This window comes from Mesoplodon densirostris, chromosome 3, assembly GCF_025265405.1.
Source record: "Mesoplodon densirostris isolate mMesDen1 chromosome 3, mMesDen1 primary haplotype, whole genome shotgun sequence".
Classification (NCBI taxonomy): Eukaryota; Metazoa; Chordata; class Mammalia; order Artiodactyla; family Ziphiidae; genus Mesoplodon; species Mesoplodon densirostris.
This window is the reverse complement of record NC_082663.1, coordinates 112,851,853-112,878,787: the sequence shown is the minus strand read 5'-3', so window position 1 is coordinate 112,878,787 and position 26,935 is coordinate 112,851,853. Positions and strand designations below refer to the sequence as shown.

General features: G+C 39.1%; 1 protein-coding gene across 2 annotated transcripts in view; it reads left to right on the top strand.

The window, feature by feature from the left end:
• The window catches only part of AFF4 (ALF transcription elongation factor 4), a 97,549-nt gene that overhangs the window by 63,164 nt on the left and 7,450 nt on the right, over window positions 1-26,935 (top strand). For both annotated transcript variants that reach the window (XM_060093352.1, XM_060093351.1), the window contains 13 exons: window positions 2,394-2,448; window positions 2,901-2,938; window positions 3,602-3,764; window positions 4,414-5,331; window positions 8,305-8,393; window positions 9,003-9,243; window positions 13,134-13,228; window positions 13,842-13,905; window positions 14,019-14,155; window positions 15,146-15,217; window positions 23,496-23,589; window positions 24,454-24,497; window positions 25,619-25,839. In XM_060093352.1, the coding sequence (XP_059949335.1) occupies window positions 2,394-2,448; window positions 2,901-2,938; window positions 3,602-3,764; window positions 4,414-5,331; window positions 8,305-8,393; window positions 9,003-9,243; window positions 13,134-13,228; window positions 13,842-13,905; window positions 14,019-14,155; window positions 15,146-15,217; window positions 23,496-23,589; window positions 24,454-24,497; window positions 25,619-25,839 (2,231 nt within the window). The remainder of the gene's footprint in view (window positions 1-2,393; window positions 2,449-2,900; window positions 2,939-3,601; window positions 3,765-4,413; window positions 5,332-8,304; window positions 8,394-9,002; window positions 9,244-13,133; window positions 13,229-13,841; window positions 13,906-14,018; window positions 14,156-15,145; window positions 15,218-23,495; window positions 23,590-24,453; window positions 24,498-25,618; window positions 25,840-26,935) is intronic.

The following is a 26,935-nucleotide window of genomic DNA, read 5'->3' as shown; positions in this document are numbered from 1 at the left end:
GTTTTTCCATAACATCTTATGAAAAAAACCTGAATGAACTTTTTGGCCATCCCAATAAATCAAAATATGATAGGGTTGTATATTGGATGATGATAAATTCTGAGCTTAAAGAGTGAACTAACAGGGCTTCCCTGGTGGTGCATTGGTTGAGAGTCTGCCTGCCGATGCAGGGGATGCGGGTTCATGCCCCGGTCCAGGAAGATCCCACATGCCGTGGAGCGGCTAGGCCCGTGAGCCATGGCCACTGAGCCTGCGCGTCCAGAGCCTGTGCTCCGCAACGGGAGAGGCCACAACAGTGAGAGGCCCACATACCGCAAAAAAAAAAAAAAAAGAATGAACTAACTACTGAATTCCTGAGACCACAAGTTAACCCACTGATTAAAACAAAATTCTAAAGAAACTGACCACAGTGCTAGCTTTATACCATAACCACACTCTATACTGATAACCTCAGCCTCTTCAGCTAAACATAGTGCGAGCTGAGAATGAAAGTATATGAATGCAAGGAGTTTAGCCTCACTGCTGAAGAATTCAAATTATGTAAATTCCTATTTATCATATTTATTCATGGGCAGAAAACTGATGGGAGCTTACCATGTATGTGCATATCACTTTGGTTGTTGACAGAACAAAAGCATGAAGGACCTTGAGCGGTCTGGTAAAAGCTTTGACATATTCACATGTGTAAACAGGTTCATTGAGCTGCCATTATTAAAGCATAAGGACTGAGAGAATTCAGACTAAGTATATTTCTTTACACGAAATGAGTCATAAAGATGCACTAAGCCCTAAAACTCTTTTTCTCTGTTCCACTTAATTGGTCATCCTTAGAACACTTTTCGTAATTCTGTAATCATGTGGTTACTTTGTTTCAAGGTGATCTTTTATGTGATACTCTGAATTTGGGATCAGATTTAGAAACTCAGGTTAAGCTTTGAGGGGAGAGTGTAAGTAGTTGTTGGAGTGAAATATTTCCTTTCTGCTGATTGGAGACTGTCGTGAAATTTTAAGAAGAAAGGTAAATGGAGCTAGTGGTAATGAGAAATTAAACATTTTCTAGTTGTAGTTCTCCCTAAGCTTTTTTTTGTTTTGTTTTGGTTTGGTTTTGCGATACGCGGGCCTCTCACTGTTGTGGCCTCTCCCGTTGTGGAGCACAGGCTCCGGACGCACAGGCCCAGTGGCCACGGCACACGGGCCCAGCCGCTCCACAGCACGTGGGATCCTCCTGGACTGGGACACGAACCCGCGTCCCCTGCATCGGCAGGCGGACTCCCAACCACTGCGCCACCAGGGAAGCCCTTTTTTTGTTTGTTTGTTTTTGTTTTTGCTTTATCTCCCTAAGCTTTGTATTAATTTTTCCTTTCTTGTAAAAAGGCAAGGAGTGTTTTGTGGTTCATTACTCAGTTTTTAATTTTGATTTTATGGCCTTAAGGAAAATTTAAATCCGTAATTTTACTTTCAAAAACTAATTCCAGGGCCTCCCTGGTGGCGCAGTGGTTGAGAGTCCGCCTGCCGATGCAGGGGATACGGGTTCGTGCCCCGGTCTGGGAGGATCCCATATGCCGCGGAGCAGCTGGGCCCGTGAGCCATGGCCGCTGGGCCTGCGCGTCCGGAGCCTGTGCTCCGCAACGGGAGAGGCCACAACAGTGAGAGGCCCGCATACCGAAAAAAAAAAAAAAAAAAAAAAAAAAAAAAACTAATTCCAGAAACTATCAACTTACAGTATTTATTTGTGTTTTTTTGATCAAGGAAGATTTGGAGACTGGAGTTTATTTTTAATTTATACATTGTTATTTCTCTTGTATAACCAAGGTTCTTACCCAGAATTGTTACATCTGCAAGGATCGGTCGTCTTTCATAGCAAGGCATTTATGAACTAGAATTTTGACTGTGTGTTCTGGTTTTCACAGTCACCCAAGTGTACATATCTCTTCATGAAACATTGGGGACAGTGAAAGAGAATTGCTGATGCTTTCATTTTATCTTCCTTCCTTTTAGGAGTTATATTTCTCTAGTGGACTGTTGGGTATGCGTATGGTCATTTGTTTTAATAATGGAAGAGTTTGTGTGTATACAATTAGAGAAAAGCTAGAGATAACAGAAGTGAGTATAAGAGTTTGTGGAAGGTAGCTTTTGTTTAATTAGAAAAGAAAGATGAATATTGTACATATGGAAAAGTGAGCTTCCAAAACTGTTAAATTCCACCTTTCTTAATTTTTTACTCTAGATGTACACCAAACCAGATAGAGTAAGACTTGTTGTTTTCTTTATTTTTCAAGTAAATCTTTGGCTACCACAGTGATTATTCCTAGAATTATTGGTAGATATTTAATACTCTGGTATGCCATGATGAAGTTCCAAAAATAATAATCCTTTCTGCCTTTTCCTTTTAGTATGTTAAAAGATGACTTAAAACTAAGCAGCAGTGAAGACAGTGATGGGGAACAGGTGTGTCTACTACTATATAATTTTGCCGGTTTCATACAGTGTTTTCATTGTATTTTAAAAGAATTATAATTGAATAATACATATGATTCAGTTATTTAAAATAAGTTCCTTCCTGCTGTCTGACGCTAAATGTTACAGTTTTCCACTTTGTCTTTAAACCTCCATTTTTTTCTTATTTTAAAAAAAACTGGCTTTTTCTTAATACTTAGCATATATCAGAATATACTCGTGAAGCATGAGATTGTTTACAAGAAGAACTATTAACACAGCTTTTAATCTTACCCTGGAAATTATTCTTTAGGTAAAAACAGTATTTTTGTAAGTGTTAAGTGACCATTGATGCATACATTAGAGAAACCAGTTTTTCTATTAAGATTTCAGGTATTGTTCACATCAAGCAGATAGAGTACTATTTATTCATTCACAGATTTCCTCTCATGTTTTAATTTTAGGATTGTGATAAGACAATGCCAAGGAGTACACCTGGAAGGTAGGCATCCTTTTATTTCTTGTTTTATTTAGAGTGGAATGGTCAATCTGATAAGTGTAGTGATAGAGTAATTGACCTTATGAAGTAAATATTATCGATTGTGATGGCAGTTTTACAACTCTGTAAATTAACTAAAAATCATTGGATTGTATACTTCAAATAGGTGAATTTTATGGTGTGTAATTTATACCACAGCAAAACTTTTTTAAAGGTAAGTACTAATGGCTGAGCCGCATTTCAGATTTTTTTTTTTTTTTTTTTTTTTTTCTTTTTGCGGTATGTGGGCCTCTCACTGCTGTGGCCTCTCCCGTTGCGGAGCACAGGCTCCGGATGCGCAGGCCCAGCGGCCATGGCTCACGGGCCCAGCCGCTCCGCGGCATATGGGATCCTCCCAGACCGGGGCACGAACCCGCATCCCCTGCATCGGCAGGCGGACTCTTAACCACTTGCGCCACCAGGGAGGCCCCAGATATTTTTTAAGGAAGTATTTATTTCATTTATAATGAAGTTCTAGATTCATGATGAAGTTCTAGATTCATAGAATTATAAGAGCTTAACAAATAGTAAACATTTTAAATAAAGTTCATTGTCAGATTTGAATGCTTACCTGTTGTCCCTCTAAAAAAAAATTTTGGGGTCATTTATATGTTTTATCTCTTTTAGTAACTCTGAACCTTCACACCATAATAGTGAAGGGGCAGATAACTCCAGGGATGATTCCAGCAGCCACAGTGGATCTGAAAGCAGCTCTGGATCTGACTCAGAGAGCGAAAGTAGTTCCAGTGACAGTGAGGCAAATGAACCATCCCAGAGTGCATCTCCTGAGGTGAGAGGGGGGCAGGGGGGTGCCTTCCATAGGCCCTCTGAAGGCCCCTGGTGATGGCCAGTTAAGACTAGTTTCAAATATAAAAATGAAGAAAAGAAGATTACATATTCTGACAAAAAGAAACTGAACCGTGTATCTTGGAGGAAATTTAAATACTTCAGTGTCCTTGTTATGTGAACATATTTGGTCTAGATTAGGGACTATTTGCAGTCATATTTCAGGTCACTAAAATATTGGATTTATTTACTTTGGGTTTTATTTTTGTTTCAACCCGGTAATGTTACTTAGTTATGGTGAAAAAAGTCTTTAAATAGTATAATTTCACTGTAGGTTGATAAAATGTTGTTAAAAATCTCTATGGTACTTACATCATTTGTTTACTTTCTGGAATTAAATGTACTGTATGGTCATTTGGATTCCTGACAGGGATATTCAGTAATTAAAGGCTGTATATAACATTAAGCCTATCTTCTCATTCAAGTGATTAAAGCCATTAGTATTTTTAGCCTTTTGCTTTGGTTCATTCAGAACAATGAAAAACAAATGCCTTTGTGGCATTAGGCATTATGTTTTTCCCTCTTCCTCGAAATTTTAAAGGAAGGAGAAAGTTTCAGTACTGAAAAAGCATACTTCTTTCTCTGTTTTTCAGCCTGAACCACCACCCACAAACAAATGGCAACTTGATAATTGGCTGAATAAAGTGAACCCACATAAAGTGTCACCAGCTTCTTCTGTGGACAGTAATATCCCATCATCTCAAGGCTATAAAAAGGAAGGCCGAGAACAGGGCACAGGAAATAGCTATACTGATCCAGGTGGTCCTAAAGAAACAAGTTCTGCTACTCCTGGACGAGACTCCAAAACTGTCCAAAAGGGATCAGAGAGTGGGCGTGGGAGGCAGAAGTCTCCTGCACAGAGTGACAGCACAGCACAGAGGAGAACTGTAGGCAAAAAACAACCCAAAAAGACTGAGAAGGCAGCTGCTGAAGAGCCCCGCGGAGGCCTGAAGATAGAGAGTGAAACCCCTGTAGACATGGCTACCAGCATGCCCTCCAGCAGACACAAAGCAGCTACCAAAGGCTCAAGGAAACCCAATATAAAAAAGGAGTCCAAATCTTCCCCTCGACCTTCAGCAGAGAAAAAGAAATACAAGTCAACAAGTAAATCTTCCCAGAAATCAAGGGAAATCATAGAAACAGATACCTCATCCTCAGATTCGGATGAAAGCGAGAGCCTTCCTCCTTCCTCACAAACTCCTAAGTACCCTGAGAGTAATAGGACTCCTGTTAAGCCCTCCTCAGTGGAGGAAGAAGATAGCTTTTTTCGGCAACGAATGTTCTCTCCTATGGAAGAGAAGGAACTTCTTTCACCCCTCAGTGAGCCTGATGACAGGTATCCACTTATTGTGAAGATTGACCTGAATCTCTTGACTAGAATACCAGGAAAGCCTTACAAAGAAACAGAGACACCCAAGGGGGAAAAGAAAAATGTTCCAGAAAAGCACACAAGAGAGGCTCAGAAACAAGCCTCAGAAAAAGTTTCCAACAAAGGCAAAAGGAAACATAAGGTTTGTAAAGGGTTTTGTTGTTGTTTTTTGAACATCAGCATCTAAAATGTAATGGAAATCTCAGTAAGCCAAAAAATAGCTAGTTGAGTCAGCTATGAGGGAAAATAGAGATGAGCCTAAAGCCCCAATGAAGCTACAGACACAAGAATCTCTTGAAGACCACTCTGCCTCTGCCTATCTCCTTTAGTAAAGAATTATAGTTTCTAATCAAATAAGAAATGAGCCAGTGCTTCTGTTCATGATGTGTGCTGGCCAGTATAGAGGTGAGAGTGAAGCAGAGATTGCAAACTGGCCTTCACAACATTCTTAAAATTTTGGTTTTCATTGTCTTTAGTTGGGATTATTTACTCTTCAGGTTGTCACAGTCCCTAACACTTTTTTCTCTCTTACACCCAGACCAAGTCACACTTTTTTTTTTTTTTTTTTTTTTTTTTTTTTTTTTTTTTGTGGTACGCGGGCCTGTCACTGCTGTGGCCACTCCCGTTGAGGAGCACAGGCTCCAGACGTGCAGGCTCAGCGGCCATGGCTCACTGGCCCAGCCACTCCACGGCATGTGGGATCCTCCCGGACCGGGGCATGAACCCACGTCCCCTGCATCGGCAGGCGGACTCTCAACCACTGCGCCACCAGGGAAGCCCTAGAAGTTGAAGATTTTTTAAAATTTGAATTTCTAGAAAACTGAAGCTTACTACTTTCAGTGCTATAGCTAATGCGCTTCCATTGTTTTAGTAAAGGGATACTTTATTCAACTAGTAAGCTGTTTAGAGCTGCTAGACTCTAGAGCCCGCAGCCTCAGATTGCTGGACTTGGTTATGGGATTTAATTAATAGAATTACATGAAATAAGAGCTTGTATATGATAGGTTCTGCTCTTTAAAAAACTAAGGTGTTTCTTATGGAATAAAAAAAATGGTCCTTTTGTCTTTAAAAGATATTACATGTTCTTTGTAAAATTTTCAAACATTTAAAATATAATATAGAAAGTGAGTCTTTTTTACTCTTTTGTTTAAAATTTTACAATATATATAACTTACAATAAAAAATCCTCTTCCTCTAAAAAGTGGCCCATATCTCCTTCCCTCCCCCACATCTCACTGGCATATATTCCTCACAGGTTTTTTTTTTTGTTTTTTTTTGGCGGTATGCGGGCCTTTCACTGTTGTGGCCTCTCCCGTTGCGGAGCACAGGCTCCGGATGCACAGGCTCAGCAGCCATGGCTCACGGGTCCAGCCGCTCCGCAGCATGTGGGATCTTCCCTGACCGGGGCATGAACCCGTGTCCCCTGCATTGGCAGGTGGACTCTTCAACCACTGTGCCACCAGGGAAGCCCCCTCACAGGTTTTTTATATCAATACCTATGAGTCAAATTTTGATTTTATAAAATGTATGTATATCACCAGGAAACTGGGTGATGATCCCGCATCTTGCGGGATCTTAGTTCCCTGACCAGGGATCAAACCTGGCCCCCGCAGTAAAAGTGCCAAGTCCTAATCACTAGACCGCCAGGGAATTCCCAGTGATGATTTTTGAGATTTGCTGCTTTGGTAAAATTAAGTGTCAGGGGCAGTTCCTGAGGATACAGCAGATAGTACTGAGAAGAGACCCAGCCAAGGATAATGAAGAATGTGGATTCCTTTTTCTCATGTTTTCACATGTCCAACTTTAATCATTTGTGTATGGGAACAAATTCTTTTGTTATGGCAGAAAGTTTGCAATATTCGTGCCCTGATATTTAAGTCAATAGGAAATCTTAAATTCATCAAGCAAGTAGCTTGGGGATTATAGACACGCCCATAGCTTTTGTTTCAGCAAAAAAAATTTTTTTTTTTTTTTTTGGCGGTATGCGGGCCTCTCACTGTTGCAGCCTCTCCCGTTGCAGAGCACAGGCTCCGGACACGCAGACCCAGCGGCCCTGGCTCACGGGCCCAGCCGCTCTGCGGCATATGGGATCTTCCCGGACCGGGGCACGAACCCGTGTCCCCTGCATCAGCAGGTGGACTCTCAACCACTGCACCACCAGGGAAGCCCCAGCAAAAAAGTTTTTCAAAAATCTTTAGGCTTGTCTATAAGCAAAAAGATGGACAGTAACAAGTATTGGTGAAGATATGGAGAACTGTAGTGCTGGTGGGAATGTAAAATGATGTAGCCACTTTGGAACATAGTTTAGCAGTTCCTCACAAAGTAAATATGTAGTATTACCTTATGACCCAGCAATTGCACTCATAGGTGTATACCCAAGAACAGTGAAAACATGTCCATACAAAAACCTGTACTTGAAAAGTAGAAACAACTCAGTTGATGAATGGATAAATAAAATGTGGTATATCCATACCACCATATATTCAGCCATAAAAAGAAATAAAGTATTGACAAATCTTACAACATAGATGAACCTTAAAAATATGCTAAGTGAAGGGAGCCAGACACAAAGGCCACACATATTGTATGATTACACTTTATGAAATGTGTAGAATAGGCAAATCCATAAAGACAAAATGTGTAAATTAGTGATTGCCGGATCTGAGGGTGGAGGGAATGGGGAGTGACTGCCAGTGGAGAACAGGGTGCTTTTTGAGATAATGAAAATATTCTAAAATTGATTGTGGTGATGGTTGTACAACTTTGTGGATATGCTAAAAGCCATTGAATTGTGTACTTTTAAAGGGAATTTTATGGTATGTGAATTATATCCGAATTATAATCTCATCCCCAGCCCTCCCCAAATCATTAGGCTGAAAAGGTGCCACTAAAAGACTGTTGCAGCATTTCAGCTCTTCTTATCTAAAATAGGAGGCTCTTTCTCAGACTTAAAACCTAATTTATTGAACATCGTTTAAATGAATTCTTTTACTTCACATTTATCTTCTTTCTGAAGTTTATCAGAGATAAACTGTTTGAGGGTAACTAGTACTGGAAACTGAAATTTGATGAATAGAAATCAAACCTAGCTGCTTTTTTTCTTTTTTTCATGCAGAATGAAGATGATAACAGAGCCAATGAGAGCAAGAAACCCAAAACGGAAGACAAGAATTCGGCAGGCCACAAACCATCCAGCAACAAAGAGTACGTTTGCAAAACATGTTACATGTGTGTCAATCTGTTATTTGCTATTGGGTACTTTCTAACATGCTCTTAGAATGTTCCTTTTAGTGAGTATATGCCATACACATCTATACACAGTCATATACCAAGTAGTGGGAGGTTTTGCTTTTAGCTAATTGGGATGAAAAGCAATTAAGATTCGGTCACATCTTCCTCTCTCCTTTTTTTAGTGGAATAGGAGGTATTTATAGGATAAGAATTAAAGTAAAGCTTTACCACTTTCAGGCTCTGTGACAAGCTTAGGTATAACTTGCAGGAGACTTACGAGCATTAATATCATCATTCACCATTCATCTTTTTGTTAATTTATTCAACCACTATTTATTGAATGCTTGTGTGGCAGGCCAAGGTTTAGGCACTGGGTATACAACCATGATGGGGGGAAACACCAGACAAGATGTCTGCCCTCATGAAATTTACAGTTTTATTTTGTTTTGCAGAAATCATGTGTTCTAGTAATCAAATAGGGAAAAACAAATTTGTCTTGAAAGCAGGCAAAGTCAAGTGGAAAAAATCCATCACTCCTGTGTGACCGTGTGGAGAAATGAGGGCATTTGTTTGGTTTGGCAGGTCATCTAAACAGAGTGCTGCTAAAGAAAAAGATTTGTTGCCTTCTCCTGCTGGGCCTGTTCCTTCAAAAGATCCAAAAACAGAGCATGGCTCTCGGAAGAGGACTATTAGTCAGTCTTCTTCCTTAAAGTCAAGTAATAACAGCAACAAGGAAAACAGCAGCAGCAGCAAAAACAGTTCCTCCACATCAAAGCAGAAGAGGACTGAAGGGAAGACTTCCAGTAGCTCTAAGGAGGTCAAGGTAAGGCATTGGGGGCTCGAGCCTTTTGAAGAAAAATCTCCTTGCCATGTGACTTCTCCAAGGTGACACTGTGCTTTGAAAATTTTGTAAACGTCTTTATTTTATAGACCTGTGCATTTTTACTCTCAAAATGTCATAATCTTGTTAATAAACTTGTGCAGTGATCTGAGACCATGAAAGGAATGAAGTCATCTGGCCATATGCATATTAGTTAGCATAGAAACCCATAATTGGAAAAGTTGGTTATGGAAAAACAGTTGATTATGATCAAATTTGTAAATAGCTCCAGTTGTTCTGATTGGGTTCTTATCTATGGTTTTAAATGGACTTTGGATTTTTTAGAATTAGATTTTACAAGCAAGTTATACTATTTATAAAGTGATAAAGCAACCATTTGGTTTCATGAAGAAAAAATTTCTTTAGCTGAGCTACCACTGGAATTATTTCTAGAGCATGATCATAATGTAGGGGAATACTGTTAGTGTTTGTGGGTATGTAATTAGATCAAAGAAGCTTTTTCAAGGCTATACTTGAGGCTCTCACCCTGAATTTGTTTACCAGGTTATTTGTATTGCTTTCTAAAGTGTTCTGATCAGGAGCAAACTACCTGACAAAATTAAGAAAATACCTAGATTTTTAAGTATATAATTTACTGAATTATTTGTGACTTAAATAAACAGAGACTAAGGGGGTTGAAAAAAATTGACTGTTAAAGGCAGTTGTGCTTATTAAATGTGGTAATTAAATTTTTCAAATTTTGAGGTAATTTAAATGGTGAACATCTCTGTTAAGATATACAGAAGACTTTTTCTCCTGCTGGACCCCCTTCCATAGTAGTTTAGAGAGTTAGTCCTAGTGCCCTCGAGGAACCTGTCCTCTTGGCCTTTTTCACTGTCCCAGTTCTCTGTCTACCTCCTGACTGGCTCTTTCTCCATTTCCCATCCTGGAACTGTAGGATTTCAGGCCTGTGTGCTTCTTTCTTTAAATCTCTTCTCCCTCTCTCTGTCTCTGTCTCTGTCTCTCTCTGTCTCTCTCTGTCTTTCTGTCTCTCTCTCTCTCTCACTTTAAATGCACTCATTAAGTGAGCTCACCTGCTCATTTGGCTTCTGTTAGCTCATAGGTAACACTCTCTGTGTCTCTTCCTTATTGGTTAGGTTCTTGAAAGCAGGGATTTGTATCTTACTTGTTTTGTGTTTTATCCAGTGTTTAACTTTCTGGATAATGAGGAAACATTTGGATCAAATGTAGTTATTTGGTTCTTTGCTGTTATCAACAAAATATAAAATGTATTGGCCCTGACCCCTTTGATTTCAAGATCTTATGGCACTTAACAGTTGTTAAAATTGTTAATGTTAGTCTTGGCAGTTTCCAGTTTAGGCAATTATATATGAGTTTATTAAAGAAAATTCTATAATTAACTTAGAAAATATGCTCTTTCTCATATCAACTAAAGAAAAATTAGATAACGTGAAAAACCAAAATTACATATAATTTTAATTTTTTTTTTTTTTTTTTTTCTTTTTGCGGTATGCGGGCCTCTCACTGTCGTGGCCTCTCCCGTTGCGGAGCACAGGCTCCGGATGCGCAGGCCCAGCGGCCATGGCTCACGGGCCCAGCCGCTCCGCGGCATATGGGATCCTCCCAGATCGGGGCACGAACCCGTATCCCCTGCATCGGCAGGCGGACTCTCAACCACTGCGCCACCAGGGAGGCCCTTAATTTTGTTTTTCTAGATATTTGATGATATCAAATTTTTGAAATATGCTGGCATAAATTTTGTTAATTATAGTCTCTTATGTTTTTAATATCTATAATATTGCTACTTATGATCCTCTTTTATTTTTAGTATTAGTTTTCTGAGCCATCTTTCTCTTTTCCTTGATCAGTCTCATGAGAGGCTTATCACTTTTACTTGTCTTTTCAAAAAAGCAACCTTTCTTTGTCTTTATTCGCTGTAGTTTATTTTTGTTTTTCTGTTTCATTAACTTACATGCTTTATAATTTCCTTTTAATTTCTTTTTGTTTTGCTGTTCTGTTTAATAACTTTTAAAGATGGATACCTAGCTCAAGTTTTTTAAAATTAATTTTCAGTCCTTTTTCTCTAATATTCTAATATAAGCAGTTAGACTATATATTTTCCTCTAAATACTACTTTACCTGCATCTTCAAGATTTGGTATACAGTATTTTTATAACTCAGTTTAAAATGTTTTTTAATTTCCTTTCTGATTTCATCTTTGATCCAAGAGTTTTTAAACGTGTGTTACTCACTTTCCAAATGTAGAGATTTTCTTGTTGTCTTTTGGTTAATACTTCTACCTTAGTTGCAGTGGGGCTGGAAAGTGATCTGCGTGTAGCAGTCTTTTGATATTTGTTAAGAGTTGCTTTATAAAAGAGCATAGTATACAGTAGATTTTTGTAATGTTCTATATTTGTTTGAAAAGACTGTGTCTTCCACATGAATTGGGGACAGGGAGCTATATAATTCAATTAGGTTAATCATGTTTTCACACCTTCTATACGCTGACTGATATTTTGTCAGTTTGTCCTATTGTTCACTGAGAGAAGTTCTTCCAGTTTTTTTTTAATTGAGATATAGTTGATATATAACATTATATTAGTTTCAGGTGTACAACATAGTGATTATGTATATGTATACATTGCAAAACAATCACCGCAGTAAGTCTAGTTAGCATCTCTTACCACACATAGTAATTTCTTTTTTTATTTTCAGAAACTTCAGTTTTCCATCAATAAACTTAGGCATTTGTAGATCTGTTTATAAAACACAGAGGGAAAGCTGTCCAAGTAATGTTAGATTGCAACAGTATTTAGGAAGCCATTTCATAAACATGCAGACTGCCTAAACAGCTTAGCATTTTCTCAAATCTCAGGGCTTTTATTTTCATTCTTGAAGGAAGCTGTAATGGGTGGAACTGAAGGACTCTTTTACAAGAAAAGAAAAAAAAATGGTTACATGTTTTTTTAAAAATAGATTTTAAGCAGAAGTAATAAAATATATATTATTGTGTCATAGGGCTGGATGGGGAAGCAGTTGGGAGGACAGGGTCATAGCCATTGCATAGAGGTCTGTGTTGATAGGAGACAGGATGGACATGTTGATAGGAGGCAGAATAAAATTTAAGAAAGTGTCCAGGCTCCTTTTTTGGCTGCGCTGGGTCTTCGTTGCAACACTCGGGGTCAGTATTTGCAGTATGTGGGATCTTAGTTCCCTGACCAGGTATTAAACCCGGGCCCCCTGCATTGGGAGGATGGAGTCTTAGCCACTGGACCACCAGGGGAGTCCCTGTCCAGGCTTTTGAAATCTGAGAGCTCTGGTTGAAATCTGAGAAACTGGAAGCCGAGTTTCCAGGAATACTGCTTAAAAGCTGTTTGAACTTGGACAAGTTACTCAGCCTCCTTGAGACTACTTTTTATTCTATCCTAATAGCAGTACCTATTTCATAGGGTTGTTGAAGGATTAATCATTGTGCTAAGTACTTGGTTAACTGAATGCCTAGTAAGTAGTAGGCACATAGTAGATGTTAGATATTATTGTTGTTTTCATCGACCATTTATTACCAGTAAATTTTGTCTTAAGTAGTACTGCTATATTGATAATAGGTTTGTGTCTTCCTTATGTTTTTACAAGTGCCAGGGTCAGTGCCTGGCACATAGTAGACCCCTGATATTATAAATAATATTTTTGGTTATGTAAAATGGGCTCATTCCATAAAAAGGACATTTACCTTCTGAAATTGTAATATTTTATAACAAGGAAATTAATTACCAAAGGCAATGGAATTTTCTTTGCTTTTTAACCACTGACTCAAATACTTTTAATTTTAATCCCACAATTTTCAACAAAATTACATATATTTTTTTGGTCAGGAAAAGGCTCCAAATAGCTCTTCTAACTGTCCTCCATCTACACCAACTCCTGATGCTTCTAAGCCCCGGAGAACGAAGCTTGCCTTTGACGACAGGTAAGATAAATATGATTCTTTATGCATAAAAGAAATCATTCCAGTCAGCATATAAAAAACTCATTTTAATTTCTGTCAGTGACCAGAAGAATTGATTGTGTTGTGATCACAGAATATTCAGATTTTAATTTGAAAGGCACCTACTAGTCCAAGTATTGCTCCTTTAACTTATTAACTCCATGATTCTCATGGGGAATGTGAATAATGTACCTTCCAGTAGAATCTTACTGCTGCTGACTTTACTGTTTAAAATAAGGGCTTTCTTTAATAAGTAAGAGCAATGTTGCTTTTTTTCCCTCCATTTTGATAAAAGGTTATTTTTCCTACCCACATTTTATTTACTCTCAATCTTTCAAACAACTTGGGTAAGTTAGCAGTTAATACTAGGGAGTTTGATTTCTGTTTTCCTAGTAGAAAATTTGCCAAGTTGGCCAAAATGATTTATGCTCTTAACCCAATTTAAATGTTCATCAGAAAAAACTGAATTGAATGTTTAGTAATAGTTCATTTTCTTTACTTGAGGACACGAAAACTGAGGAATATTAGAGACTAAAGTGAACTAGTATCATGAAAATATTTACCGTTTTACTTATAATAAAAATTTACATTGCAGAAATTATTCAGCAGACCATTATTTACAAGAAGCAAAAAAGCTAAAACACAATGCAGATGCATTGGTATGTAAATATTCTCCTCACATTTATATATTTAATCAGATTAACTTAAATCTTCATTTGTTCTCATAGTACATCAGTGTGGCTCTCATTTACCTTTATTCTCCTTTCTTCAGTCTGATAGGTTTGAGAAAGCTGTATACTATCTTGATGCTGTGGTATCTTTCATTGAATGTGGGAATGCATTAGAGAAAAATGCTCAGGAATCTAAATCCCCATTCCTTATGTATTCAGAGACAGTGGAGCTCATCAAGTAAGTGGGAAGACTTGCCACATCACTGGCAATAATATTTCTCTGGTCCTTCTAGGAAAAGACTAATATAGTTATATACAGTAAAGCTAAAGAGGATCCTTAGTCCTTTATTGTCCTTGGATAAGGAAAACTAGACACTTCAGTGCATCAGTCTCCAACCTTTTTGGCACCAAGGACTGGTTTCGTGGAAGACAATTTTTCCACGGACTGGCGGTGGGAGATGGTTTGGGGACGATTCAAGCGCATTACATTATTGTGCACTTTATTTCTATTATTATTACATTGTAATATTTAATGATATAATTATGGAACTCATCATAATGCAGAATCAGTGGGAGCCCTGAGCTTGTTTTCCTGCAACTAGATGGTCCCATCTGGCGGTGATGGGAGACAGTGACACCCAAAGTGTGTTGCTTATGTCCCGTCTACTCTGTAAGATGCAGCTTAATTGTCACTTGCCACTCACTGGTAGGGTTTTGATATGAGTCTGCAAGCAACTGATTTATTATGGTCTCTGTGCAGTCAAACCTCTCTGCTAATGATAATCTGTATTTGCAGCCACTCCCCAGTGCTAGCATCACCGCCTCAGCTCCACCTCAGATCATCAGGCATTAGATTCTCATAAGGAGCACACAACCTAGATCCCGCATATGCATAGTTCACAGTAGGGTTCATGCTCCTATGAGAATCTAATGCCGATGCTGATCTGACAGGAGGAGGAGCTCAGGAGGTAATGCGAATTATGGGGAGCAGCTGTAAATACAGTTGAAGCTTCGCTCGCTCGCCCACTGCTCACCTCCTGCTGTGCTGCCCAGTTCCTAACAGGCCACAGATCAGTACCGGTCTGTGGCCCAGGGGTTGAGGACCTCTGCTTTAGTGGGTATTTTTGCCTTTATTTAGGTTTGATTCTAATGTTTAGAGGACTAAGGAGGTCATAAGACAGATGAAGTATTATATTTTGTGTCATTTGTTTCTTATATTTTCTCACAGATACACCATGAAGCTAAAGAATTACTTGGCACCAGATGCTACAGCTGCAGATAAAAGACTCACAGTACTTTGGTAAGTGTCGTGTGTTTTAGCCTCTGCTAGATGACAAAGCAGTTTCATAATGAATTGTGCTATGTTCTTCTGAAAGTTATCCTTGAATCTTCCTTCCATAACTCAGTCATAAATCTGTTCTTGATGGGTAAAGTAGAAAATAACTCAGAATTCCTTCAGAAATATTTTAGTTGCTGTGAGTCTCTGATCCATTGCCCTCTTGGGAAAAGCCATGGTAGAGGGGGACTGATGTTAGAACTTTCTGTTGTCTTAAGTGGTCACTTTTTCAGGCTCTGGGTTTTTGTTTTTGTTTTTTTAAACTATAGTTTATTTTTATTACTCTCAGACTTCTGTTGTGTATTGAAGTAAAGGTGGACACTATAAAAAATCCAGGCTCTTCTTTTGGTAGCCTCTCTCTCCGTTTACATATTCATATATCTTACATTAGGGAGCAAACATCTAGCTTGCTCAGGATAAAGAATATGCTTTGTTTGCTTGTTCCCAGAGAGATAGTTTATTTGTTGTGGGTATATACTTTACCTGGCACATGTTTAACAACTGGGAGTGCAACCTTGGGAAAAACTGACTGGTCCTATTTGTCATGGAGTCTAGTGTCTAGTGTGAAAAAACAGAAATTAATCAAATAACCACACAAGTATATGAATTAAGTAATTTGAAGCAAAAGTTTATGTAACTATAACGGTAAAATGTAGGGATACTTAATCCTTAGGTAGAGAAAACATGTACACAGCTGGATAGTGGAAAGAAACTGGAAACTTTCTGTCAAGGAACTAAAAGACAGGGAGAAGTAAGTGAAAGTAACTGGAGAGGTAGGCAGTGATGATCATGCAGGGCCTTTGAGCCATGTTGGGTTTATATATGTTACATCAGAATTGTAATATTCAGAGCCAGGAGTCAAGATGGCGGCATGGGAAGACGCAGAGTTAGCGTCTCCCCACAACTAGGGCGCCTGCCGGACGCTGGCGGGAGACTTTGACGCCCAAGGAGACGGGAGGAACCCCCAAGCGACCGGGTAGGACGTGGGGGGACTGAGGGGAGAGGAGAAGTGGAGGCGGGACAGTACCACACCGCTGAGGGGTGGCTGGGATGGGGGAGGGGTTCCCACGCCTGGAGGGACCCTCGGGGGCTCGGATCAGTGGGGAGTGCACCTAGCGTTTCCCCTGCCCTGTTGGCCTGGGAAGCCTGCCCAGCTCTCAGGCCAGATCCTATGCCCTAAGAGGCCTGCTCCGGGCTGTGTTGGTCCTGGGGGCATAGGAGGGAGGGTGGGGGAGAACAGGAGAGGCAGTTGGGGGGACCCTCCAGGACCAGAGGAGCAGGAGAGGTGCAGAGGGCTTTGCCCTGCCCACTCAGCGTAGGAAACCTGCTGGGCTCCCAGGCTGGGTCCCCGACCCTCCAAAGCCCCCTCCCGGGCCCTGTGGGTCCTGGGAGCATAGGAGGGAGGCAGGGGAGAACAGGAGAGGCAAGTGGGAGGGATCCTCCAGGACCTGAGGAGCAGGAGAGGTGAGGAGGGCATTTGCCCCGCCCACTCGGGGCAAACCAGAGGCACGCCTGGACCCCTTCTGTTTTGTTGAGCCTAGGTCCGACCCCCGCCCACACACACTTTTCCAGCCCTGTGGGTCCTAAACATAGGCCCTGCCCACAGCCTAAAAACCCCACCCCTGCCTAAGCCCCACCCACACAGCCAAGGCCTTTTCTCTTTTTCTTTTCCCCCTTTTTTACTATTGTGGTGCTGTTTTACTTTCCGATTGTTGTTTCATCTGTATTTTTTTTTTTCTTCGCGGTACGTGGGCCTCTCACTGTTGTGGCCTCTCCCGTTGTGGAGCACAGGCTCCGGACGCGCAGGCTCAGCGGCCATGGCTCACGGGCCTAGCCGCTCCGCGGCATGTGGGATCTTCCCGGACCGGGGCACGAACCCGTGTCCCCTGCATCAGCAGGCGGATTCTCAACCACTGCACCACCAGGGAAGCCCTCATCTGTATTTTTATTTTTATATTCTTTCTAACATATCTGTTAGTTTCCTGGTCTAATTTTATTTTTCACTCTTTGTTATTGCTCTGCTCTCTTTTTCTTTTCTTTTTTTTTTTTTTTTTGCCACCCTGCATGGCTTGCGGGATCTTGGTTCATGAGCTGGGGATTTGGCCAAAGCTCCTACTGTGGGAGCTCTGAGTCCAAACCACTGGACTAACAGAGAACCTCAGACCCCAGGGAATATTCATCAGAGGGAGGTCTCCCAAAGGTCCTCATCTCGGCACCAAGACCCAGCTCTACCCAACAGCCTACAAACTCCAGTGCTGGAAGCCTCAGGCCAAACAACCAGTAGACAGGAAAACAGTCCCAACCATCAAAAGAAAAAAAAAAGAGACAGCAAAAAAAATATGTCATAGATGAAGGAGCAAGGTAAAAACCTACAAAACCAAATAAATGAAGAGGAAATAGGAAATCTACCTGAAAAAGAATTCAGAGTAATGATAGTAAAGATGATCCAGAATCTCGGAAATAGAATGGAGGCACAGATTGAGAAAATACAAGAAATGTTTAACAAAGATCTAGAAGACCTAAAGAACAAACAAACAGAGATGAACAACACAATAACTGAAATGAAAAATACCGATTCAGTAACAATAATTGAGGCAGAAGAACAAATAAGTGAGCTGGAAGACAGAATGGTGAAAGTAACTGCCAAGGAGCAGAATAAAGAAAAAAGAATGAAAAGAATTGAAGACAATCTCAGAGACCTCTGGGACAACACTAAATGCACCAACATTTGAATTATAGGGATCCCAGAAGCAGAAGAGAAAAAGAAAGGATCTGAGAAAATATTTGAAGAGATTATAGTGGAAAACTTCCCTAACATGGGAAAGGAAATAGTCACCCAAGTCCAGGGAGCGCAGAGAGTCCCATACAGGATAAAAACCCTAGGAGAAAAACACCAAGACATGTATTAATCAAACTAACAAAAATTAAATTCAAAGAAAAAATATTAGAAGCAGCAAGGGAAAAGCAAAAAATAACATACAAAGGAATCCCCATAAGGTTATCAGCTGAGTTTTCAGCAGAAACTTTGCAGGGGAGAAGGGAGTGGCAGGATATACTTAAGTGATGAAAGAGAATAACTTACAACCAAGATTACTCTACCCACCAAGGGTCTCATTCAGATTCAACAGAGAAATCAAAAGCTTTTCAGACAAGCAAAAGCTAAGAGAATTCAGCACCACCAAACCAGCTTTACAACAAATGCTAAAGGAACTTCTCTAAGTGGAAAACACAGAGAAGAAAAAAACCCACAAAAACAAACCCAAAACAATTAAGAAAATGGTAATAGGAACATACATATCAATAATAACCTTGAATGTAAATGGATTAAATGCCCCAACCAAAAGACACAGACTGGCTGAATGGATACAAAAACAAGACCCATATGTATGCTGTCTACAAGAGACCCACTTCAGACCTAGGGACACATACAGGCAAAGTGAAGGGATGGAAAAAGATAATCCATGCAGATGGAAATCAAAAGAAAGCTGGAGTAGCAATACTCATATCAGATAAAATAGACTTTAAAATAAAGATTGTTACAAGAGATAAGGAAGGACACTACATGAAGATCAAGGGATCAATCCAGGAAGAAGATATAACAATTATAAATGTTTATGTACCCAACATAGGAGCACCTCAATACATAAGGCAAATGCTAACAACTATGAAAGGGGAAATCAACAGGAACACAATAATTGTAGGGGACTTTAACACCTCACTTACACCAATGGACAGCTCATCCAAACAGAAGATAAATAAGGAAACACAAGCTTTAAATGACACAATAGCCCAGATAGGTTTAGTTGATGTTTATAGAACATTCCACCCTAAAGTGGCAGAATACACTTTCTTCTCAAGTGGATACGGTACATTCTCCAGGATAGATCACATCTTGGGTCACAAATCAAGCCTTGGAAAATTTAAGAAAATTGAAATCATATCAAGCATTTTTCTGACCACAAACGCTATGAGATTGGAAATCAGTTACAGGAAAAAAACTGTAAAAAACACTAATAGCTGGAGGGTAAACAGTGTGCTACTCAGTAACCAAGAGATCACTGAAGAAATCAAATAAGAAATAAAACAATACATGGGAACAAATAACAATGAAAACGTGACAACCCAAAACCTATGGGACTCAGCAAAAGCAGTTCTAAGAGGGAAGTTTATAGCAATTCTGTCTCACCTCAAGTAACAAGAAGAATTTCAAACAAACAATCTAACTCTATATCTAAAGCAACTGGAGAAAGAACAACAAAGAAAACCCCAAGTCAGTAGAAGGAAAGAAATCAAGATCAGAGCAGAAATAAATGAAATAGAAACAAAGAAAACAGTAGCAAAGATCAATAAAACTAAAAGTTGGGGACTTCCCTGGTGGCGCAGTGATTGAGAATCTGCCTGCCAATGCAGGAGACATGGGTTCGATCCCTGGTCCAGGAAGATCCCACGTGCCGCGGAGCAGCTAAGCCCTGTGAGCCACTGAGCCTATGCTCTAGAGCCTGTGAGCTACAACTACAGAGCCCGCGCACCTAGAGCCCGTGGTCCGCAACAGGAGAAGCCACCATGATGAGAAGCCTACACACCACAACAAAGAGTAGCCCCCGCTCGCCACAACTAAAGAAAGCCTGTACACAGCAACAAAGACCCAATGAAGCCCATAAATAAACAAACAAACAAGTAGAAACTAAAAGTTGGTTCTTTGAGAAGATAAACAAAATTGATAAACCCTTAGCCAGACTCATCAAGAAAAAAAGGGAGAGGATGCAAATCAATAAAATTAGAAATGAGAAAGAAGTCACAACTGACACTGCAGAAATACAAAGGATTATAAGAGACTACTGAAAACAATATGCCAATAAAATGGACAACCACAAAGAAATGGACAAATTCTTGGAAAGGTACAATTTTCCAAGACTGAACTAGGAAGAATTAGAAAATATAAACAGACCTATCACAAGTAATGAAATTGAAACTGTAATTAAAAATCTTCCAACAAACAGAAGTCCAGGACCAGATGGCTTCACAGGTGAATTCTATCATACATTTAGAGAAGAGCTAACATCGATCCTTCTCAAACTCTTATAAAAAATTGCAGAGGGAGAAACACTCCCAAATTCGTTCTGTGAAGCCACCATCACCCTGATAACAAAACCAGAAAAAGATATCACAAGAAAAGAAAATTATAGACCAATATCACTGATGAACATAGATACAAAACCCTGAACAAAATACTAGCAAACAGAATCCAACAACATATTAAAAGGATCATACACCATGATCAAGTGGGATGTATCCCAGGAATGCAAGGATTCTTCAATATACTCAATCAATGTGATATACCATATTAACAAACTGAAGAATAAAAACCATATGATCATCTCAATAGATGCAGAAAAAGCTTTCAACAAAATTCAACACCCATTTATGATAAAAACTCCCCTGAAAGTGGGCATAGAGGGAACCTACCTCAACATAATAAAGGCTGTATACGACAAACGCACAGCAAACATCATACTCAATGGTGAAAAACTGAAAGCATTTCCACTAAGATCAGAAAGAAGACAAGGATGTCCACTCTCGCTACTCTTATTCAACATAGTTTTGGAAGTCCTAGCCACAGCAACCAGAGAAGAAAAATAAAAGGAATACAAATTGGAAAAGAAGTAGAACTGTCTCTGTTTGCAGATACTATACATGATACTATACATAGAAAATCCTAAAGATGCCATGCCACCAGAAAACTACTAGAACTAATCAATGAATTTGGTAAGGTTGCAGGATACAAAATTAATGCACAGAAATCTCTGGCATTCGTATATACCAACAACGAAAACTCAGAGAAATTAAGGAAACACTCCCATTTACCATTGCAACAAAAAGAATAAAATAACTAGGAATAAACCTGGCTAAGGAGGCAAAAGATTTGTACTCCGAAAACTGTAAAACACTGATGTAAGAAATCAAAGATGACATAAACAGATGCAGGAATATACCATGTTCTTGGATTGGAAGAATCAATATTGTGAAAATGATTATACTACCCAAAGCAATCTACAGATTCTGTGCAATCCCTATCAAACTACCAATGGCATTCTTCACAGAATTAAAACAAAAAATCTTACAATTCGTATGGAAACACAAAAGACCCTGAATAGCCAAAGCAATCTTGAGAAAGAAAAACAGAGTTGGAGGAATCGGGCTCCCCGACTTTAAACTATACCATAAAGCTACAGTAATCAAGACAGTATGATACTGGCACAAAAACAGAAGTATAGATTAATGGTACAGGATAGAAAGCCCAGAGATAAACCCACGTGCATATGGTCACCTAATTTACAACAAAGGAGGCAAGAACATATAATGGAGAAAAGACAGCCTCTTGAATAAGTGGTGCTGGGAAAACTGGACAGCTACATGTAAAAGGATGAAACTAGAACACTCCCTAACACCATACACAAAAATAAACTCCAGATGGATTAAAGACCAAAATGTAAGACCAGACACTATAAAACTCTTATAGGAAAACATAGGAAAAAACACTCTTTGACATAAACCACAGCAAGATCTTTTTTGACCCACCTCATATAGTAATGAAAATAAAAACAAAAATAAACAAATGGGACCTAATTAAACTTAAAAGCTTTTGCACAGCAAAGGAAACCATAAACAAGACAAAAAGACAACCCTCAGAATGGGAGAAAATGTTTGCAAATGAAACAACGGACAAAGGATTAATCTTCAAAATGTAGAAACAACCCAATTAAAAAATGGGCGGAAGACCTAAACAGACATTTTACCAAAGAAGATGGATGGCCAAGAGGCACATAAGAAGATGCTCAACATCACTAATTATTAGAGAAATGCAAAACAAAACTACAATGATGTATCACCTCTCACGAGTCAGAATGGCCATTGTCAAAAAATCTAGAAGCAGTAAATGCTGGAGAGGGTGTGGTGAAGAGGGAACCCTCCTGCACTGGTGGTGGGAATGTAAATTGATACAGCCACTATAGAGAACAGTATGGAGGTTCCTTTAAAAACTAAAAATAGTACTATCATATGACCCAGCAATCCGACCACTAGGCATGTACCCTGAGGAAAGCATAATTCAAAAAGAGACATGTATCCCAATGTTCATTGCAGCACTATTTACAATAGCCAGGACATGGAAGGAACCTAAATGTCCATCGACAGATGAATGGATAAAAAAGATGTGGCACATATATACAATGGAATATTACTCCACCATAAAAATAAATGAAATTGAGTTATTTGTAGTGAGGTGGATGGACCTAGAGTCTGTCATACAGAGTGAAGTAAGAAAGAGAAAAACAAATACTGTATGCTAATGCATATATATGGAATCTAAAAAAAAAATGGTACTGATGAGCCTAGTGGCAGGGCAGGAATAAAGAGACAGACATAGAGAATGGACTTGAGGACATGGGGCGGGGGAGAGGGGAAGCTGAGGCAAAGTGAGAGTAACATTGGCATATATACACTACCGAATAAAATATTTAGCTAGTGGGAAACAGCAGCATAGCACAGGGAGATCAGCTCGATGCTTTGCGATGACCTAGAGGGGTGGGATAGGGAGGGTAGGAGGGAGGCTCAAGAGGGAGGGGATATGGAGAATATATGTATGCATATGGCTGATTCACTTTTTGTACGACAGAAGCTAACAGCATTATGAAGCAATTATACTCCAATAAAGATGTATAGAATTGTGATATTCATAGTTGAGTTCCTAGATTTACTATTTTACATTATTTATATTGTAATTTGATGTAGAGATTCTGCCCCAAAGTGATTTTTTTTTTTTTTTGCCATGCCACGTGGCCTGCGTGATCTTAGTTTCCTGACCAGGGATTGAACCCAGACCGTGGCTGTGAAAGCACTGAGTCCTAACCACTGGGCTGCCAGGGTATTTCCCCGCAGGGATTTTTTTTAGTCCATATGTTATAATAACATGTTGGTGTCCTGTGGGTAAGGTTTTGATTTTTGAATGTCAACAAACAGGAGGCTAGTCCTAGGTTTCTTCCCCTTCCTTCCTCTCCCTAGGGTATGTACCATAAGAAGATCACATCTTTTGGCTTTGCCTAAGAGTTAGTGTTGTTGTTCTTATGCCATGGTCTGCTCACATGAGCCAATCATGTAGTCTGGCACTATGCAAAGGTTGTCTATACAGATGTGGCCAGAGTCTGTTGTCCTGGTAAATAAGCTGCTCTTTTCCATTGGCTAGCCTGCGATGCCAGTCTTTGCTGTACCTGAGGCTATTCAAACTGAAGAAAGAAACTGCTCTGAAGTATTCAAAGACACTAACAGAGCACCTGAAGGTAAGTGTGCAAAAGAGGAGTATCTGTTTCCCAGGGGACAAAATTTATAAAGTCTCCTATCTCCACCCCAGAAGTGCCCTCATGTTTTCCCTACCAGAGCAGGGGAGAAGCTACTATTTGGCAACTTTCAAATAGTTTGATGTTTAAACTGCACACGTATCTGATTGTAGAACCTGTGTAGCCATATTCAGTAGCTCTTAATAATATTTTAGTAGATGTAGCCTATTTTTATCACAAAACCTAATTTATACTTTTTAAATGGTCTTTTGTTTTCACTACCATCCTTCCTTAAACTATTCTCTTAGTTTCCTAAAATACCTTCATATGTTTTTTCATGATAGCACTACATAAGTCTTCCTAAAATTCTGCCCTGATTATGACTTGGAACCCTTTCGTAGCTTATCATTCCCTGCAGGGTCAAGTTAAGTCAAAGATTCTTACCCCGACCTGCAAGGCCCTCAAGATTTCTCTCTCTCTCTCTCTCTCTCTGTCATTCTCTCGTTCCTTTTCTAAACCTTTGCTGTAGATAAACTATATGGGTCATATACATTCTCTTTTCTGCAGCCTTTGTACATAGTATGACTTACCCTCTCTTTGCCTTCTCCCCTGTTCTTTATCCATCTGAATGTTACTCATTCTTTGTCTCTCCCTTTCAGTCTTCCAGAACACCCCAGCTCCCATCTAAATAACTTCCTTCTGTTGCACATTTACACACACACACACACATTTTGGTTTCTTAAGTTTGTAAACTTTCTTAAGATCAGTACTGGCCCAATGCTTTTGAATATATTTAATACTTCATAAGTAGTGTTTTTTTGGGTTTTGTTTTTGTTTTTTATTAAGTACATTCTCTTTTCTCCACAGAATTCTTATAATAATTCTCAAGCACCATCACCAGGCTTGGGAAGGTGGGTAAATTTTATTCTATAAAATATTATATGACAAGTTTATTTATTTTTATGTAAAAGTGGAATGGGTTTGGCCACTTTCCAAAAATGGAAAGATGACAACTTTAAAAAAAAATTAAGGCCATGTCTAATAATGTATTTTTTAAAGTATTTTTTCTTTTTTTTTTTTTAAGTTGAAAATATCATGAACATGATCTTAGAAAGATTAAAAAGGGGACAGTTCACCTGCAGAAGTCTAAGTTTTTTACAGTACCTCAACCCTTCTCACAGTTTGATTTCTATGGCTAGCCTGGTTTTTATCACCTTGAGCTTATCTTTACTCATGTTTTGACACGAATTTAATAACAGTGACATGATTACGGTTTCTCCTCCATTCCCACATCACTCCCAGCCCACCCACCCACAAAAAGGAGGAAAAACACCATGAAATCTTTTTTTTCTAAGTTTATTTGTTCAATTATTTTGTTTATGCTAATCGACAGTCTGTCTTTTGCCTTTATGTATTTTCTTAACCACATTTAAAGTGCAAAATGTGCAGATAAAAATATTCTTAACAAATAGCTTTTCTCCCCTCAACTACTGTTTGATTTTCCTTTTTTTATGGTCTTGGGCCTTTTCAGAAATTTTAGTACTGCTGAAATGAACCTGCCAGATTTCAACATGTGTTTTCTAGGAAATGCTTAATTGACAGGAAGCTTGAGATGATTGCAGTTGATTGAGAAAGCTGTTCTTCTTTGTCATCTCTGAATAAGTTGGTTAAGCTAGGAAAGTACCAGAAATTATGGAGTTCAAAATAAGATGTTTCCATCTACTACCACATTTTTTTGTGTGTTAATTGTTAATCCACCCAGCTTTCTATGAAACAGTTGGAAAGTACCTAATTATTTGCCCGAATAGGTGGAAAGTGTGTTGAGGAAAGAGTCTAGATAAAATGATAATTTGCAGTGGTCTTCAGTGAGCTAAGTATTTATTTAAAAGAAATTGTACTTCTCTCGAAACTCTTCTAGTTTAAAAGAATCTTTAAATTTTAAAAGTCTTCAGGTAGGAAGAGCCAGTAGTACATCGATTTCCTCACATTCACCATATTCATATGAATAAACTTCCTATTTCTCTGTGTGTAGCAAAGCTGCTGGGATGCCTTCCCCTGTTTCTCCAAAGCTGTCACCAGGCAATTCGGGAAATTATTCTTCTGGGGCCAGTAGTGCTTCAGCAAGTGGTTCTTCAGTGACCATTCCACAGAGGATCCATCACATGGCAGCCAGCTATGTTCAGGTTACATCCAACTTCCTCTATGCCACCGAAATTTGGGACCAAGCTGAACAGCTTTCCAAAGAGCAGAAAGGTAGGGAGGTCTCTGGAGAGAATCTGAATGATGGAATTGTTAAAAAGAGCTTTTATGATATAGTTAAGTAAGTCTCTGGTATGCATTTAGTTTATTATCTAGTCTAGAGTTAGTGACAATCAGTTTGCTGATTGCCATTGCTTATCAATCGTGAATATACTGAATTCAGTCAAAAAATACCTTGCACTATAGTGGTGACACAAACTAAAACAAAAAATAGTTTTTGGTCTAAGACAAATACGCCTTTGTTCAGGCAAATTTAATTACAGCTTATACTGTAAAAGTAATAAAATGTAGATTCTACTCTGGGATGGTTAACAGTAAATTTGGCTATGGGCATAGGATTACATCCAGACATCTTGTACATATGAGATGTTGAATATATAAGAAAGCATGTTCATATTGGATTTTTAGGTATATTGGAAGAAACTTATATGATAAAAGAGACTACAAAATGAATAGACTTACAGCATTCTTTAATATTAGGTCATTTGAGGCCTTGCACCCTGTTTGTTATCTCTAAAACTAAGAACACTGAGAATTAGGAAGTATTAAAGATCTTTGGAAAAGTACAAGATAAACACCATCTTATTTTAGTAGATATTTTTAGTAAATATGTGTGTGTAGCGTCTATTCAGGCAGTTCCTTTGTAGAGAAACACTTGAAGTAGCCAATCAATCAAGTGTCCTTTTGTCACAGAGTATATTTAAATACTTATAGCATGAACAGGTGATCAGATGAAAATGAAAAACTCCTATCCCTAAAGAGGGATAATGGTGGGAGAAAGGTAGAAGGGGAACCACAACATGCAATAAAAAGTTGTGTTTTTGAAAACCTAATTTGTTTCTAAAATTTTAAATATTGTCAGTGCTACTCAGGAAAGGCTACAAAGCTGAAATTCTTCTTAAGTCATTCCTACTTTACATTCTTCTCCCTGATGCCAGTTTTCTAGCATCATTCTTCCTTTCCTTTCCCTCCCTCCCTCCATCCCTTCCCCCCTCACTTTCTTGCTTCTCTCCCCGGCTCCTTGCTTACACACTTACTTGCCTGCCTGCCTGCCTGCCTACCTACCTACCTACCTACCTATTGTATGGCA